Source organism: Thermothelomyces heterothallicus, assembly GCF_042370625.1.
Source record: "Thermothelomyces heterothallicus CBS 202.75 unplaced genomic scaffold P884_scaffold_13, whole genome shotgun sequence".
Classification (NCBI taxonomy): domain Eukaryota; kingdom Fungi; phylum Ascomycota; class Sordariomycetes; order Sordariales; family Chaetomiaceae; genus Thermothelomyces; species Thermothelomyces heterothallicus.
In genome coordinates, this window is record NW_027192574.1 from 78,017 (window position 1) to 92,213 (window position 14,197).

Here is a 14,197-nt window from a genome sequence, read left to right on the forward strand (position 1 = left end):
CCCTCCACACCGACCAGCACCCACCACGGGTCCGCTTGCTGCCATGATAAGCATCGCGGATTACACTACCAAATAACTACAAGTATACGGATTACACTAGAGAATGAGGATCGACGCTTCGCTCTCCATCCTAGGGCACGACGTTTTGCCGTGCTCGCCGAAAGCGTGTTCAGGCGCAGCAAAACAGCCTTCCTACCAAGTACAGTAGTTCCATAACTACAAGCATGCCACCGCTACTTTCCGGTCAGCTGGTTCGTCGACGAGACCAGCAACGTCTCACCTCCTGTATGTAATCCGTACTACGTCCGGACGGGGCACGCCTCCAACCCGTTTGAGAAACACCAGCGTTCAGCTCAGCCCACGCGAGCGGCTCAACCACTCGGTAACGTTAAATCTGGACGCTAACGAGTGGAACCTATTCCGTACGCAGTATGCAAAATACTGTAGTATACCACAATCGCAACGCAGTACGGATTAGTGTGAGCGTCACGCACTGGCACACACTAACTAGCGTCAGCTCATGATCTTGCCAGAGCCAATAAGAACCCGCGCATCTCTCATGTTGCTCTCTCTCACCTTTGCCGCGCTGTGGTTCGCGGCTTCATCTGCCCCGTCTGGCGTCATGGCGGTCACACGCCTTGGCGTGTCCCGCAAGGCAGACCCTTCCTTACCTTGGCAGATCGACTGGGGTTGCGAGGATTCAGCTGCCCTGGCTGAGAAGTTGGGGGAGGCCGGAAGCGAACAACAACAGCAGCATCGACGCCCAGTCGAAACACAAGTGTAGGCACGTTTAACTGCGTGTACGGATACGCTACATACGTACGTACGTACTGTAACTACATACAGTACACTAAGTCGGCCCAGCTGAGAGGCAGACAGATCAGCCCTAGGCGCTACTGCTGATCTGGTCAGTGTAGTGTCCGCCGCGTATCTCGTGGAGGCGCGTCTCATCAATCTATATACTATGAGAGATGAGGATCGCCGTTGCGGACGTCGGGGACGAACCTCACAGAGCAACGGGCAGCGTTTCGGCGTGGGTAGCTTGATGACAGGAAATTGAACTTTGAGCTTTGAGGAAACGCAATGGAGATCGCGTCGACGTCGGGACGCGGCACGTCCATGCCCGACTTTTACCATGCAGGAACGAGACAACACGCAGGGTGAATCCACGATACACCAGACAGATAACACTGCTCTGGGAAGGGAAAGCAAGGGAGTACAACGAAATACACTTTGCAAACCTGGACACCGAGAGCCTAGCTACACAATCACGAAACAGCGATACCGTCGATCCAGACGCGAGAACGCGGAAGGCGTGTGAGTATGCCACAAGTCTCATCCGCCTAATGCAACTTCCTCCCCCGTATGCGGATCCACGAACCAGATCATGATCCATAAACTCATAATCATCGTCATCATCAAGAACAACAAAGAGAAGAAGAACAACAAAAAGGAAAAACACTCGCAGCATGCCGAACCGAGTTCCATAGCACGCCGCTCCCTGAACGTGAACGCCCTGGACACTTCTTGGGGGTAGGAAGCGAATGTGGTTATGATCTTCTCACCGGGCTTCCCGCGAGACTCGGCTCCCGGCTCCCCTCCCGGCTTCTGCTCTCGAAGCTCTCGACCATCTCCAGGACCCGAGTCCGCGGCCGCTCCAGCCTCACGGCCTCGGCCGTGTGCAGCGTGGTGCTGCCGATCGACGCTGCCCGCAGCGACGGGGACGGAGAGACGCCAACCGGTGGCGGCTCCGACGTAGCAGTCGATGGTCTGTTCGCGGCCCTGTCATCCTGCTCCGTCCGGGTGTCAGCGGGAGCCAGCCGAGGAGGGGGAGGATCCGGGATCGCGCTGGGTTGCGGCGTCTCCTTCCGGGACGGGGGCCCGTCTCCTGGCGCCGCCGGTGCCTTCTTGTTGGTCTTGTCGTCGTCATTGCCATCCTTCTTCTTCTTCTTCTTCTTCTCCTCCTCCTCGGGGTCGACAATCAGCACGCTCTCCTCCCTCTCCACCTCGGCGTTGACCACCCGCAGCGGCTCCCTGGGCACGGTGAACATGATCTGAACCGTCCGCTGCTCGGCCGCCCTCTCCAGATCCCTCTCCCACTCCTCGTCGTCCCCGTCCCCATCTCCTCCTCCCAGCCACGCCTCCCTCCCATGTCTTCGCCTCTGCAGCCCGGCGCCGCCGTACAGTCGGCCGCCGTAGTCGGAGCTGCTCGCCCCTTTCTCCCCGGAGAGGAGCCCCTCTCGCGTGGGACTGTCGCCCCTGAGGCTGCCCCCGCTCGCGTGGCTCCCGGACTCGGGCGTGCCGCCGCTAAACACCCTCCTCAGGCTCCCGAACCAGCTCCTCCTTGCCTTGCTCTTGCTCGGACTGCCCGGCACGTAGACGTAGTCGCCGTCCGTCTCTCCCTCCTGCTGCTGCTGCTGCTCCTCTTCCTCCTCTTCCTCTTCCTCCCCCTCCTCCTCCTCCCTTCTCTTCTCTCCCCCTTCCTCTCCGCGCCGCCCCAGGAGCAGCCGGGGCCCCTCGGCCTGGAGAACCGCAAAGCTCGACCGGGCCGTATTGTAGCTGCGACCGGAGGAGCCGCCGGAGCTGCTGCCGCTGCTCCCCAGCCGGCCATCCCCGCCGCCGCCGCCGACACCACCACCACCGCCCGTCGCACCAGCGGCGGCGAGCGTCGTGCGCAGCCGCGACAAAAGGACCCGGTCTTCCGCGCCCGCCGAGGCTCGGCCGCCTCCGCCGCCGCTACCGGGGACGAAGCTGAAGGCGCTGCGCTCCGACAGGTTGCTCCCCGTCCGCCCGTCGTCGGTCGCTCCGGACGATGATGACGCCGCCGCCGCCGAGGGTGGCGACGACGGGGAATCGGGCTGGCGGCTCGATCTGGCCGACGCGCCGCGCCGGAGCGAGGAGACGCGGCTTATAACCGTCGCCACGGTAGATGTGGGAGGAGGAGACTTGGGCTGGGAAGAAGAGGTAGGCGAGTCGGGAAGAGAGGGCCCCGCGGCGAGGTTCTCGACCTCGTGCACCCAGCCTTGCACGTCCGGGTGCTGCTTTTGGCCTCCTCCTCCTCCTCCTCCTCCTGCTGCTGCTGCTGCTGCTGCTGCTAATTTTGTTCCTTCCGCTGGCTGTTGCTGTTGTTTTCGTCGCGCGGCGGGAGGGGTAGGGGAGCCGGAGTTGCGCGGGCTCGAGTTGGCGGTATGCGGCCTCGGGAAAGCTCCGCCGGTCGGGGTGCTGAGGGTAGGAGTGAGGAAGGGGTCGTCGTCGTGGTCGGTGTCGTTGCCGACGCGCTCCTCTTTGTCCGGGCCGAGCGGGTAGCTCTTGCCGAGGTCGCCTTCCGAGTCCTCGTCGGCTTCGTAGATGGGCTCGATGCGGTTGGGGCCGCGGGTGAGCGGGGTGAAGTCGTACGAGCTGCTCGGTTGGTGGTGGAGGCCCTTGGCCGCCTTGGGCCGGTGGCTGAAAGTGGACGCCGAAGGGGGTGGCGGCATGTACAGGGAGGAGAAAGATGAAGAAGGCCGGGATCCTCCCCGGAGGCTCTCGTACCCCAGCGAGCGCCGGCCCTGCATGTAGGGGTCGTCCCCGCCCATGTACCAGTCCCGTGCCGTCGCGGCGGTCCAGGGGAAGGACATGCCCAGACCGTGGTCTCGCTCGAGCATCTCGCCGTCGTCCTCCCCGACCCCGCGGGCCAGCGGGCCGTTCACTCCCTGCGAGAGAGCCCGGAGCGTCTCATCGCGGGATCTCCGGCGCTGCCGTCTCCGGCGGAACCAGCGCACGCCGACACACGCCAGGATGCCGAGGACGAGCAAGCCCACTCCGAGGCCGACTCCAAGACCGATCCGCTTCGCTCTTGTCGAGTCGCCAGAGCTGTTCCCGTTCCCGGCCGGTCCGCCAAGACCGCTGTCGCCGCCCGCGTCGCCGCCGTGGGTGCTGCCGCCGCCGCCGCCACCACCACCACCACCACCACCACCACCACTCTTTCCGCTATTTCCTTGAACGAGCGGACTGACATACACATCGGACCAGCTCCCGCTCGTGATGTTGTAGAACATGCTCCCGCCCGTTCTTCTCTTCCTGATCTTGCCGCCCTCGGAGGTCTCGTACCCCCCATATACCATCATGACGTTCCCCGGCAGCACGACCGCGCCGTGCCCGTACACGCCCCGTCGACCTCCGGAGGACGACGGGGCGCTCCCCTGGTCGGCGGGGACCTCCCACTCCCAGTCGCCGAGCCCGACGCCGAGCCTCACCACGGCCAGCTGCGGCTCGGCCGCCTGGCTCACGTCCCCGACCCAGCCGCCGTACACCACCAGCCTGCTCCCGTCCTCGCTCAGCACGGTCGTGTGCCCGGACCGACTGTCCACCACCATCCCCGGCGCGGCAGCCGCCTCCCGCCGTAGTCTCCTTTTCGCTTTCGTCATCTTCTTCTTCTTGTTGTTCTCTTCCTCTTCTTGTCGCTCCCGCTGCCGCGCGAGATCCGCCCTCCCGTTGTCGTCGTCGGCGTCGTCGGCGGCGGCGGCGGCATCGTCAGCAGAAGAAGAAGAAGAAGAAGAAGAAGAGGATGACGACGACGACGAAGAAGAAGCAGCAGCAGCCGGGGGCGGGGCGATCGAGACAAAGGTCCACGTCTCCTCGGGCAGCGACCAGACGGCGGCGGTGCTCATGTTGACGAAGGCGCCCTGCGTGTGGCCCCCCAGCAGCACGTGGCTCGTCTGCTGGGTGATGATGATGCTCGTCGTCACCTGTTCCGTTCCGGCCCCGTCCTTGCCGCCACCCTCGGGAGTGGTGGTGGTGGTGGTGGTGGTGGTGGTGGTGATGGTGCGGTTGGATAGCGACGGCGCGAGCTCGGTCCAGGTGAAGCCCGCCTCGGCCACGGGAGGCTGTTGTTGCCCCCCAGCAGAAGCGTACTCCAGCGTGTAGGAGGAGGAGGAGGAGGAGGGCGGTGGGCTAGGCGGGGTCAGGCGGAGCATGCGGTTGGAATAGGCAGCGTTGGACTGCCACGTGTCGGCGGCGGAGGAGGAGGAGGACTTCCGAGGGCACATGCCGCCGTAGAAGTAGAGGCTCGGCTCGGAGAGAACGGGGCTGAGCTGAAGGGAGAAGTTGATGAGTCCGCCGAGGTGGTAGGGTCCCGCCTGGGCATTGTCCCACGAGGCAGACGGCACGACGGGGTGCTGTGTCCATCTTGCATCGGGCTGTCCCGGGGTGTAGCTCCAGAGGGTGGAGGCTGCGGCGGAGGAGCAGTCGCCCGCGAGGACGACGATGGTACCGTTGCGGAGGATGGTCGGCGCGAAGGTGGCGCAAGCGGCGGCGTCTTTGGAGAGAAAGGGAAGGTCGGAAGTGAGTTTCGTTGGCTCGACGGCGGAGGCGCGCAGGCTGGAGACGTTGAGGGCCAGGAAGTCGACCGCATCTCGGTCGTCGCCGCTCGGGGCGAAGATGTAGGCGGCGCCACTGCCCGCGGCACCGTCGGGGGCCAGCAATATCGTGGTTGGGGTGTACGGCAGCACCGGCTCGGCAGATGCCCGCGCTGCAAGACCCAACACTGCCGTGACAAGCATGCTGGCCGTACGTGCTCGCTGGCGCCGGACCCCGGGACAGCGCCGGGTGCCAGCAAGGCTCCTCGCGCCGACTTGACGGAGGGCGGCTCCGGAACGGAGAGCAGCGTCACCCTTCGGCCCGGACATTGCCGGCCCGGAGAAGATGGGACGAAGCATCACAATGCTGGTTGGTCGGTGATACACTAGGCCGCGGTCGTGATTACCTCGCCTAGCTCCGCATTGCTGTTTCCCTCGAATGGCCGTTCACTAATAGGGTGGTGTATGCGCTTGGAATGACGATACGGCGTCTCGTTGGACGAGATCACCCGTCTCTCGTATTCCTGCAACTCCGCGACAGGGTGGAGTAAAAAAAAAAACGGAAACCCGGGGTAGGCACCACAAGGCCGCGTCCCCTGTCCGGAAAGACACAGACAAGAAGAAGGGCGAGAAGACAACGCAGTTTGGTAGTATCAACGATGCTATCAGAGTGTCATAATAATGAATCGGCAGATGCGAGATGATCTGGTACCAGATTCAGTGGGCAAAAACGAGGCAGGGCGCGGTTGGCAGCAGGGCAAAGAAGTGCAGGATAAAGTGGGATGTCCGAACTGAGGGGTCATTCAGGGATGTCAACAAACGGAGCCGGCTCCGGCCCGCATCCGACACCGTCCCTCACCGGCGAGCTTGCGCGGCCGCAGAGCATGTCAACTAGCAATTTTGATTTGAGCCCTGTCATTGGTTCTGATTTTAACAGTATCTGCAAGTTTTTGCCACGCGTGTCCAGAATCACCGGCTTGATCGTGATGGTGGGTGTGATGGGATGCGCACTAGGTAACTAGTTGCCATGGCAACGTTCGATGCGGGGGAAGAGGGGGAACACCGAGCTCCGATCATACCGCACAGTAAGCGCTCTCAGATTGAGTCTTGGTGAGACACTACAATGTACGCGACGTCATACCGAAAACTAGCCGGAGTACTCTAAAACCGAGTGCTCTAAAAGGGCAACGAAACCCAGTATCGAGGCGAAGCCCGAAACAACTCTAGTAGAAATGCCCACTCTTGTCAGAAAAGAAACAACAAAACAAAAGGAAATGACGGAGAAGACATGATGCAAGTCCGGGAGTGTGATGAGACAGGAAGATTCCTCCACGATAGAAAAAGAAACAAAAGAGAGAGAGATTGTACGCAGACATGGTCTCAGATAGAGCCAATCATGCCCCAGCATCAAAGAGACTCAAGACTATCGTCTCCCCCTGAGAGCAACCAGCTCCTTTCTCAGCTTGTCGACCTCTTTCCGGAGCGATTTCTCCCGCTCGAGTGCCGCATCCCTCTCCCTCGTCGCCTCGGCCGCCTCCTTTGCGGCCCTGCCCGCCCTGTCTCTCTGTTCACGCACCACGTCCGCGCCCGCGCTGCTGCTGCCGCCACCGCCGACGGCCAGGATGAGGGCGTCCCTGGTCTTGGCCAGCATGTCGTTGTGGCGGCTGAGCACGGCGACCTCGGCCTCGAGCTCGTCCATCCGGTTCCGCAGCCGGAGGTTGTCCCGCTCGACGGCGCGCGCCCGGTTGATGCGGTCGCGGAACCTGCGCTCCAGCTCGGTCGCCCGCTCGGGGAACCGCGCCTGCGCGCACGCCACCACCGTCGGCCGCGCCTCCGCCTCGCGCGTGTACTCCACCCCCGGGTGCTGCTCCCACGCGGGCACCACGAACACCGTGCTCCGGGCCCCCGCGCCCCCGGCCCCGCGGAGCCGGTAGTACCGCGTGAGGATGTCGACGGTGACGATGCCCCTCGCATGGCCGCGATCCTCCTCCTCCTCCTCGTCGTCGTCCTCGTCGTCGTCGTCCTCCTCCCCGTCGTCACGCCGCGGCCGTTGTTGCCACAGCGCGTCACCGATGACGCCGTTGCGCCGCCAGACGCGCTCGCGCGCCGCGGCCAGCGCCTCGCGCCGGTCGAGCAGCGCGTGCACGCGCTCGAACGCGTCGTCGCCCGCGTTGGCCAGCACCCAGCGGTCCTGCGGGTACACCAGCTCGCGGCCTCCGCCGGTCTGGTACTGGTACTGGGACCGGTACTGGGACAGGGCCAGGGCGGCGGGCACGACGGCCTCGCCGGCCAGGGCGTCGAGGGCGCTGCCGTAGGCGCGCTCCAGCTCGTGCATGCGGCCGACCAGCGACTGGGTGAAGTGCAGCCACTGGCCGAGCAGGCTGTCGCGGGCGGCGGCGGCCGGGTCCGGCCCGGAGGAGGTGTCCGCCGGGGGCAGCAGGCTCATCAGGCCGCCGGTGCTGCCGAGCTCGTGGTCGAGGCGCTCGAGGCAGGCGTTGGCGTGCATGACGAGGTTGTGGTGGTTGGCGTAGGGTCGCGGCTTGTCGCCGCCGGCGCCGGCTTCCCCGCGCGGTCGGGTCTCGGCCAGGGGGCAGTGGTACGCGGTCGTGCCGAGGGCTTCGTCCCGGGCGCGGACCTCGTTGGCCAGCGCGGCGAGGGGCTTGTGGTGGTCCGGGTCGTCGTTGATGTAGGGCACGGTCAGGTCGTCGAGGAAGTCGAAGGCGTCGTTGAGCTTGTAGCGGAGCGCCAGGGGGTCGGCGTCGTCGTCGTCGCCGCCGCCGCCGGGGGCGATCTCGGCGGACTCGAGGGTCGGGTTCAGCGCGTGGATGAGCACGCAGAGGGACTGGGCGTGCTGCTTGAGCGCCAGCAGGGTCGGCGGCACCCCGCGGGTCGAGAGGTAGCCGCAGTTGACGTGGCGGAGCAGGCCGTCGCGGATCTCGGACTCGGACTCGTAGAGGCGCGACCACTGGGAGAAGTAGGGGAGGGCATAGTCGGTGCCCTTGACGTAGCCCCTCTGCCCTGCGTGCTCGTCATCCTCGTGCTCTGCGAGATGGGAGGGGACCGCCCTGCGCTCTCCTCTGCGCTCTCCTCTGCGGTCTCCTCTGCGGTCTCGGTTGGCCATGTCCTTCCTCTTGAGAGTCTCGAACAGCCTCAACTCAACACAATGTGCTTCTGAACGGGTATGCCTCGTGCGTAACTGACTCGACGGCGGGACGCTGTGTTCCCTGCGCGCCGAAGAGACGGGCTATCTGCTCCCTCTCACACCGTTGGGGGGAAGTGGTCTGTCCATTGTCGCAGGGTACATATAAACCGAATTCACCCCAGCAGTCCCGCTGCATTGTTTGCTCTTTGTTGCGGAATAATTATTTTTTTTTTTAAAAAAAAAAAAAAAAAAAACTTGGGACAAAGGCGTGGCCACAGCCGCGTTCGACGGAAGCGGCAGTCCATCAGACCTGTTGTCGAAGACTGGAATGCCAAGTCGCAGCCCAAGGGAGATGGAACCGGTGTTGCGGGCAGAGGAGAACGACAATGCTAGATTTGTCGCTCTCTCTTCTCTGAGTTGTACTATAACACGTTTTTACTATGTACCGTACAGTACATGCAAACATACCTTGGGTGCAAGTTCTCCTTTGCTTGCCAGGCCTTCTTTCCTAATATCTCTTTAAATTATGGCTTCTTCACTCTATTTTCACGTTAGCAGTCGTTGTTTTCGCTTTCCTCTCCCTCCCTCGCCACTTGTTTACCTTTTCCCCCCTTCTCTCTTTCCTTTCCTTTTTTCCCTTTCTTTTATCCCTTGCCTTCACGTCTAGCTCACGTTCGTTGGTTGACGCAAAGACCTCGAATTCATCCACAGAAAGAACGTCATCTCGAATCATTGCGAGGAATTCAAAACCTGGAGGAAAGAACGGAGCGGTCTGTGCCGATTACCCCTCTCATACGTCAAGGCTGCGCGCCTCCAGCTCCTCGAAGTTTTTTGACAGACGGCGAGTGCTGCCGTACGCAGCAAGCAAAGGCTCTCGGAGGTGGCAAGAGCACAAAATGCCGGATTAGGCATGGAGGCTGCAATAGCGCCTTGGAATCCTTGCGTTCGATGGCTCCGTCAGAACTGCACTAGTCTGTGACTGCAGTGACTTGTAAAGCTAACTTGCGATTCTGTGCACAGGCGGAAAGGAACCAGGGCCCGTTCCCCCTTGGCATGTCCCCATCGGGGCAGTGGACCCCTGTTTGCCTCTTTCTGGGCCTGTGATATGCCACCCCCACCCGTGAGATTTCCAGGGTTGCATCGCGCGCGATTGCCGTGACCCTTGTTCAGCCGTGACCCTGGTGTTCAGCTGCCCAGATTTTGCTTTGCCCCACAGCGCTCGCCCGTTCCTTGCCATCTCCTCGCACATCACTGACAAGCTCTTTGCGTCATTGAGCGCCGCCAACTCCATCGATGTGCGCGCGTCAAAGAGTTTCAGCCAAGGTGCGCACGCCAGGGCCCGTGTCTGAAAATGAAGCGGTCAATTGCGTATGTCGTAGGGACTGCGATACCGTATGCCAGTCCCTGGTCGGTATATCGGGGCAATGCAGCCCATTGACCATTGACCATTGACCATTGACCATCTTCTCAGACTCGGCTGGTGCAGTCAGAACCTAAATTTTGCTCAAGTTCTCACCCCGCCTAGTGTACTAGTAGGTCGACGCCATCGAGGATAACCCCGGTCTCGTTGTGTTTGTTTGGTACGGGCCATTCCGTCCATACACCACACTACACTTACGAGCACACACTAGCTCTTGCACTACTTTTAACTGATTTAATTGATAGCCATACAACCGGGCGTGTGGGCGTGTTTTTGGGCGAGCCCAACCCTCCAAAATCGAAGACCAGCCCAGTGCTAAGTCTTCGTGTCACGCCCTGTTGACGACGACGCCCTCACGCAGACTACCCCGCCATCACACGCATTCACACGGATTCGTAGCTGGAAGATTTGCTCAGCCGGAACAGGGAGCCTGTTGGGCCAGTGGCAGCAATAGCATTGTTTAAGTCGAATTTGAAGGGGGATAGGATAGGGACGGAAACTCCACCACAACAACAACCCCAAACGCCTTAGCGAACCACCAGCTCGAGCCCGGAGAGTGAGAGTGATTCTGCACCGCCGCCAACATGAGCAGCAACGGCAATGACCAGTCGAACCCGAGCACCCTGTCGGGTGAGTATTTTCCGATGGCCCTCCCCCTACTTCCCTCTCGTCCCCCTCGTCCCCCTCGTCCCCTCGTTTTCTTCGAAGCCGAGTCGGGGAATCGAGAGAGCTCCGCGCTGACGGCCCGATACAGGCATGATCTCGACCCTTGCCCCGGTCGCACTCGTCTCGGCAGTCTACATTTCCATCTTCCTCGTGCTCAGGAAGAGCCAGAGGCGCTACTATGCCCCGAGAACCTACCTCGGCAGCCTGCGGGAAGGGTAGGTCGCCATCAGGAGGAGGACCGGGAGGACCAGGAGGAGGAGTCCCCGTCCTCCTCCCCCCTTTCTCCTCGGTTTCCGTCTCGACGCTAACACTGCCTCGTAGCGAACGCTCGCCTCCCCTGCCCAGCGGCCTGTTCAACTGGGTCAGCCGCTTCTGGAAGATCCCCGATGTCTACGCGCTCCAGCACCAGTCTCTCGATGCCTACCTCTACATCCGCTACCTGCGCATGGCCCTCGTCCTTTGCTTTGTCGGCTGCTGCATCACCTGGCCTATCCTCTTCCCCGTCAACGCCACCGGCGGCGGCGGCCAGAAGCAGCTCGACATCCTGTCGTACGCCAACGTCGACCGGAATAGCCGCTCCAACCGCTACTACGCCCACGTTTTCGTCGGCTGGCTCTACTTCGGCTTCATCATGTACATGATCACGCGCGAGTGCATCTTCTACATCAACCTGCGCCAGGCCTTCCTGTTGAGCCCCTTCTACGCCAACCGCATCTCGTCCCGCACCGTCCTCTTCACCTCCGTCCCGGAGCCGTACCTGAGCGAGGCCCGCCTGCGCAACGTCTTTGGCCCCGCCGCCAAGAACATCTGGATCACCGCCGACACCAAGGAGCTCGACAAGCTGGTCGGGGAGCGCGACAAGGTCGCCATGCGCCTCGAGAAGGCCGAGGTCAAGCTGATCAAGCTCGCCCACAAGGCCCGCCAGGACGCCATCAAGAAGAAGAAGAAGGACGGCGCCTCTGCCGAGGAGCCCGACATGGACCCCATCGTCGGGGACGCCGAGTCCGGCAGCATCGCCGCCCGCTGGGTGCCCCAGAAGAAGCGCCCGACCCACCGCCTCGGGCCCCTGGGCCTGGTCGGCAAGAAGGTCGACACCATCAACTGGTGCCGTGCCGAGCTCGAGCGCCTCATCCCCGAGGCCGAGGCCGCCCAGGCCAAGTACCGCGCCGGAGGCTACAAGAACGTCCCCGGCGTCTTCATCGAGTTCCGCACCCAATCGGACGCCGAGCGCGCCGCCCAGATCCTCGCCCACCACCAGGGACTGCACATGAGCCCCGGCTACATCGGCATCCGGCCCGGCGAGATCGTCTGGAAGTCGCTGTCCATCCCCTGGTGGCAGAAGGTGATCCGCCGCTATGCCGTCGTCGCCTTCATCTCCGCCATGATCCTCTTCTGGGCCATCCCCGTCGCCTTCGTCGGTGCCGTCAGCAACATCACCTACCTCGAGAGCCTCTCCTTCCTCACCTGGCTGCGAAAGATCCCGCCTGTCATCATGGGCGTCGTCACCGGCCTGCTCCCCTCCGTCTTGCTATCCGTTCTGATGTCCTTGGTGCCCATCGTGATGCGCTGTATGTTCTCTCTCTCTCTCTTTCTCCCTTTCCTCTTTCTCCTCTGTGCACGGATGAGCTCGGCTGACAGGAACCCCGACAAGTGTGCGCCAAGCTGGCCGGAGAGCCTTCTGATTCCAGAGTCGAGCTGTTCACCCAGAATGCCTACTTCGCCTTCCAAGTGATCCAGGTCTTCCTGGTCACTACCCTGGCCTCGTCCGCCACCGCCGTCGCCAAGCAGATCGTCGATAACCCCGCAAGCGCCACCACCATCCTGGCCAGCAACCTCCCCAAATCCTCCAACTTCTATATCTCGTACTTCATCGTCCAGGGCCTAAGCATCGCCACCAGCGTGCTGACCCAGGTCGTCGGCTTCTTCATCTTCACTCTGATGTACAAGTTCTTGGCCAACACCCCGCGCACCCTCTACCAGAAATGGTCCACCCTGAGCGCCATCTCGTGGGGTAGCACCATGCCCGTCTACACCAATATCGTGGTTATCGGTGAGTCCTCGCTTTTTTATTTTTTTATTTTTTTTCTTCCCGTCTTCCCCTTCCCTGGAAACAACGGGGGAAGTGTTGCTTCAGCGACGAGCCTCGCTGACACCTTTTTATCTCGTAAGCCATCACCTACTCGTGCATCGCCCCGTTGATGCTCGGCTGGGCCACCGTCGCCATGTTCCTCTTCTACTTTGCCTGGCGCTACAACGTTCTGTTCGTCACCGACACGCAGATCGACACGCGCGGGCTCATCTACCCGCGGGCCATCAAGCAGCTCTTCACCGGCCTGTACCTGGCCGAGTTGTGCATGATCGGCCTCTACGGCGCGTCCGTCGCCCCGGGCCCGCTCGTCCTCATGGTCGCCTTCCTCGTCTTCACCGTCCTCTTCCACATCTCCCTCAACTCGGCCCTCAACCCGCTCCTCTACAACCTGCCGCTGACCCTCCTGGCCGAGGAGGAGGAGTCCGGCCGCCTGCTCCACCCGGAGAAGAGCGTGTCCGCGGAGCCGGCGGCCAGCACCGCCGAGAACAAGGCCGGCAGCAAGGAGGACCGCGCCGCCGAGGACCTCGACGCGACCGAGGCCCGGGTGCGGGAAGCCCGCGAGGCCCGCAAGGCCGCCGGCGCCGGCAACCCGTTCACGCGCTTCCTCAAGCCCTGGGTCTACGCCGACTACGCCGTCCTGCGCCGGCTGGTCCCCCGCAGCCTCGACCTGGACTCCTACCCGGACGAGGTCGCCGCCAACGCGTACTACCCGCCCTCGGTCACCAGCGCCCCGCCGCTGCTGTGGGTGCCCCGCGACCCCGCCGGCGTCTCCAGGCAGGAGGTCGCCCACTCCGGCCGCGTCATCCCCATCACGGACGAGGGCTGCGAGCTGGACGAGAAAGGCCGGCTGGTCTGGGACCGCGAGAAGACAAGGCCGCCCGTCTGGGAGGAGAAGATTTATTATTAAAGAAAGAAAGAAAAAAAATGGGCATGCATCCGCAAGGGAAAAGGAAAGAAGGGTGTATCTCTGGATTCTGGATCTTCCAAAAAAACCCTCCCCCAACCCTCCTCTTACGACACTTCTGTCGGGAGGGGGAAGCCACAAGGGCAGTGTGGAAGAAGAGAGCGTGAGAGGGAGCAGGTGTGGCCTATTTGTTTTGAAAAGTGAGTGTGACGTGCTCGGTAATGATGGGTCGAAGAAGGGGAAAAAGGGTGAATGACTTGTGTGGATGGATACCCAGATACGATGGAAGCTAAACCGATCAGGTGTTTGTTGGTGTCAGATAACATTCTCTCTATGCCCATACAAAGGGGGGTAATACAATCTAATTTACATTGCTACTCACAGGCGCGGCCCCGTGCCAGAGAGATGATAGCGCCTGCTCCCGAGTAGCGTGCGTACTACGGAGTAGGAGGGGCAGACAGACAAACAAACCTCGGACTGGTAGGTAAGCGTGGCGGCGACAGGGGTTCACACGCGCGGCCCGCCGCCCGCGCGTGTGGGCGCCGGATGCATCCAGATGCAGCGTGGCTGGCGACCGACAAGGTCTCGGCACTGATGGGGGTAAAGATGGAAAGAGATGGGGGAGATGTGGGTATGGTCC

At 62.2% G+C, this 14,197-nt stretch overlaps 3 protein-coding genes across 3 annotated transcripts; 1 reads left to right on the forward strand and 2 right to left on the reverse strand.

Moving 5' to 3' along the window:
* Positions 1 to 96: 96 nt before the first annotated feature.
* P884DRAFT_292478 (uncharacterized protein) lies at positions 97 to 6,002 on the reverse strand (the record flags this gene model as incomplete). Its single annotated transcript, XM_069444169.1, has 5 exons — positions 1,566 to 6,002; positions 1,006 to 1,127; positions 845 to 864; positions 672 to 811; positions 97 to 192 (listed from the first exon to the last, which is right to left on the reverse strand). The coding sequence occupies exons 1-5, from the start codon at positions 5,694 to 5,696 to the stop codon at positions 97 to 99; spliced, it is 4,509 nt and encodes a 1,502-aa protein (XP_069296963.1). The 5' UTR covers positions 5,697 to 6,002.
* Positions 6,003 to 6,945: 943 nt separating this feature from the next.
* Positions 6,946 to 8,403, reverse strand: P884DRAFT_155882 (uncharacterized protein; the record flags this gene model as incomplete). The annotated part of the gene is made up of 1 exon (XM_069437242.1): positions 6,946 to 8,403. A coding segment is annotated over one exon (1,458 nt), but the record flags the coding sequence as incomplete, so codon positions are not given.
* Positions 8,404 to 10,482: 2,079 nt separating this feature from the next.
* On the forward strand, positions 10,483 to 13,560 carry P884DRAFT_300207 (uncharacterized protein; the record flags this gene model as incomplete). Its single annotated transcript, XM_069444746.1, has 5 exons — positions 10,483 to 10,528; positions 10,653 to 10,779; positions 10,886 to 12,132; positions 12,216 to 12,614; positions 12,734 to 13,560. The coding sequence occupies 5 exons, from the start codon at positions 10,483 to 10,485 to the stop codon at positions 13,558 to 13,560; spliced, it is 2,646 nt and encodes an 881-aa protein (XP_069296965.1).
* Positions 13,561 to 14,197: the final 637 nt, after the last annotated feature.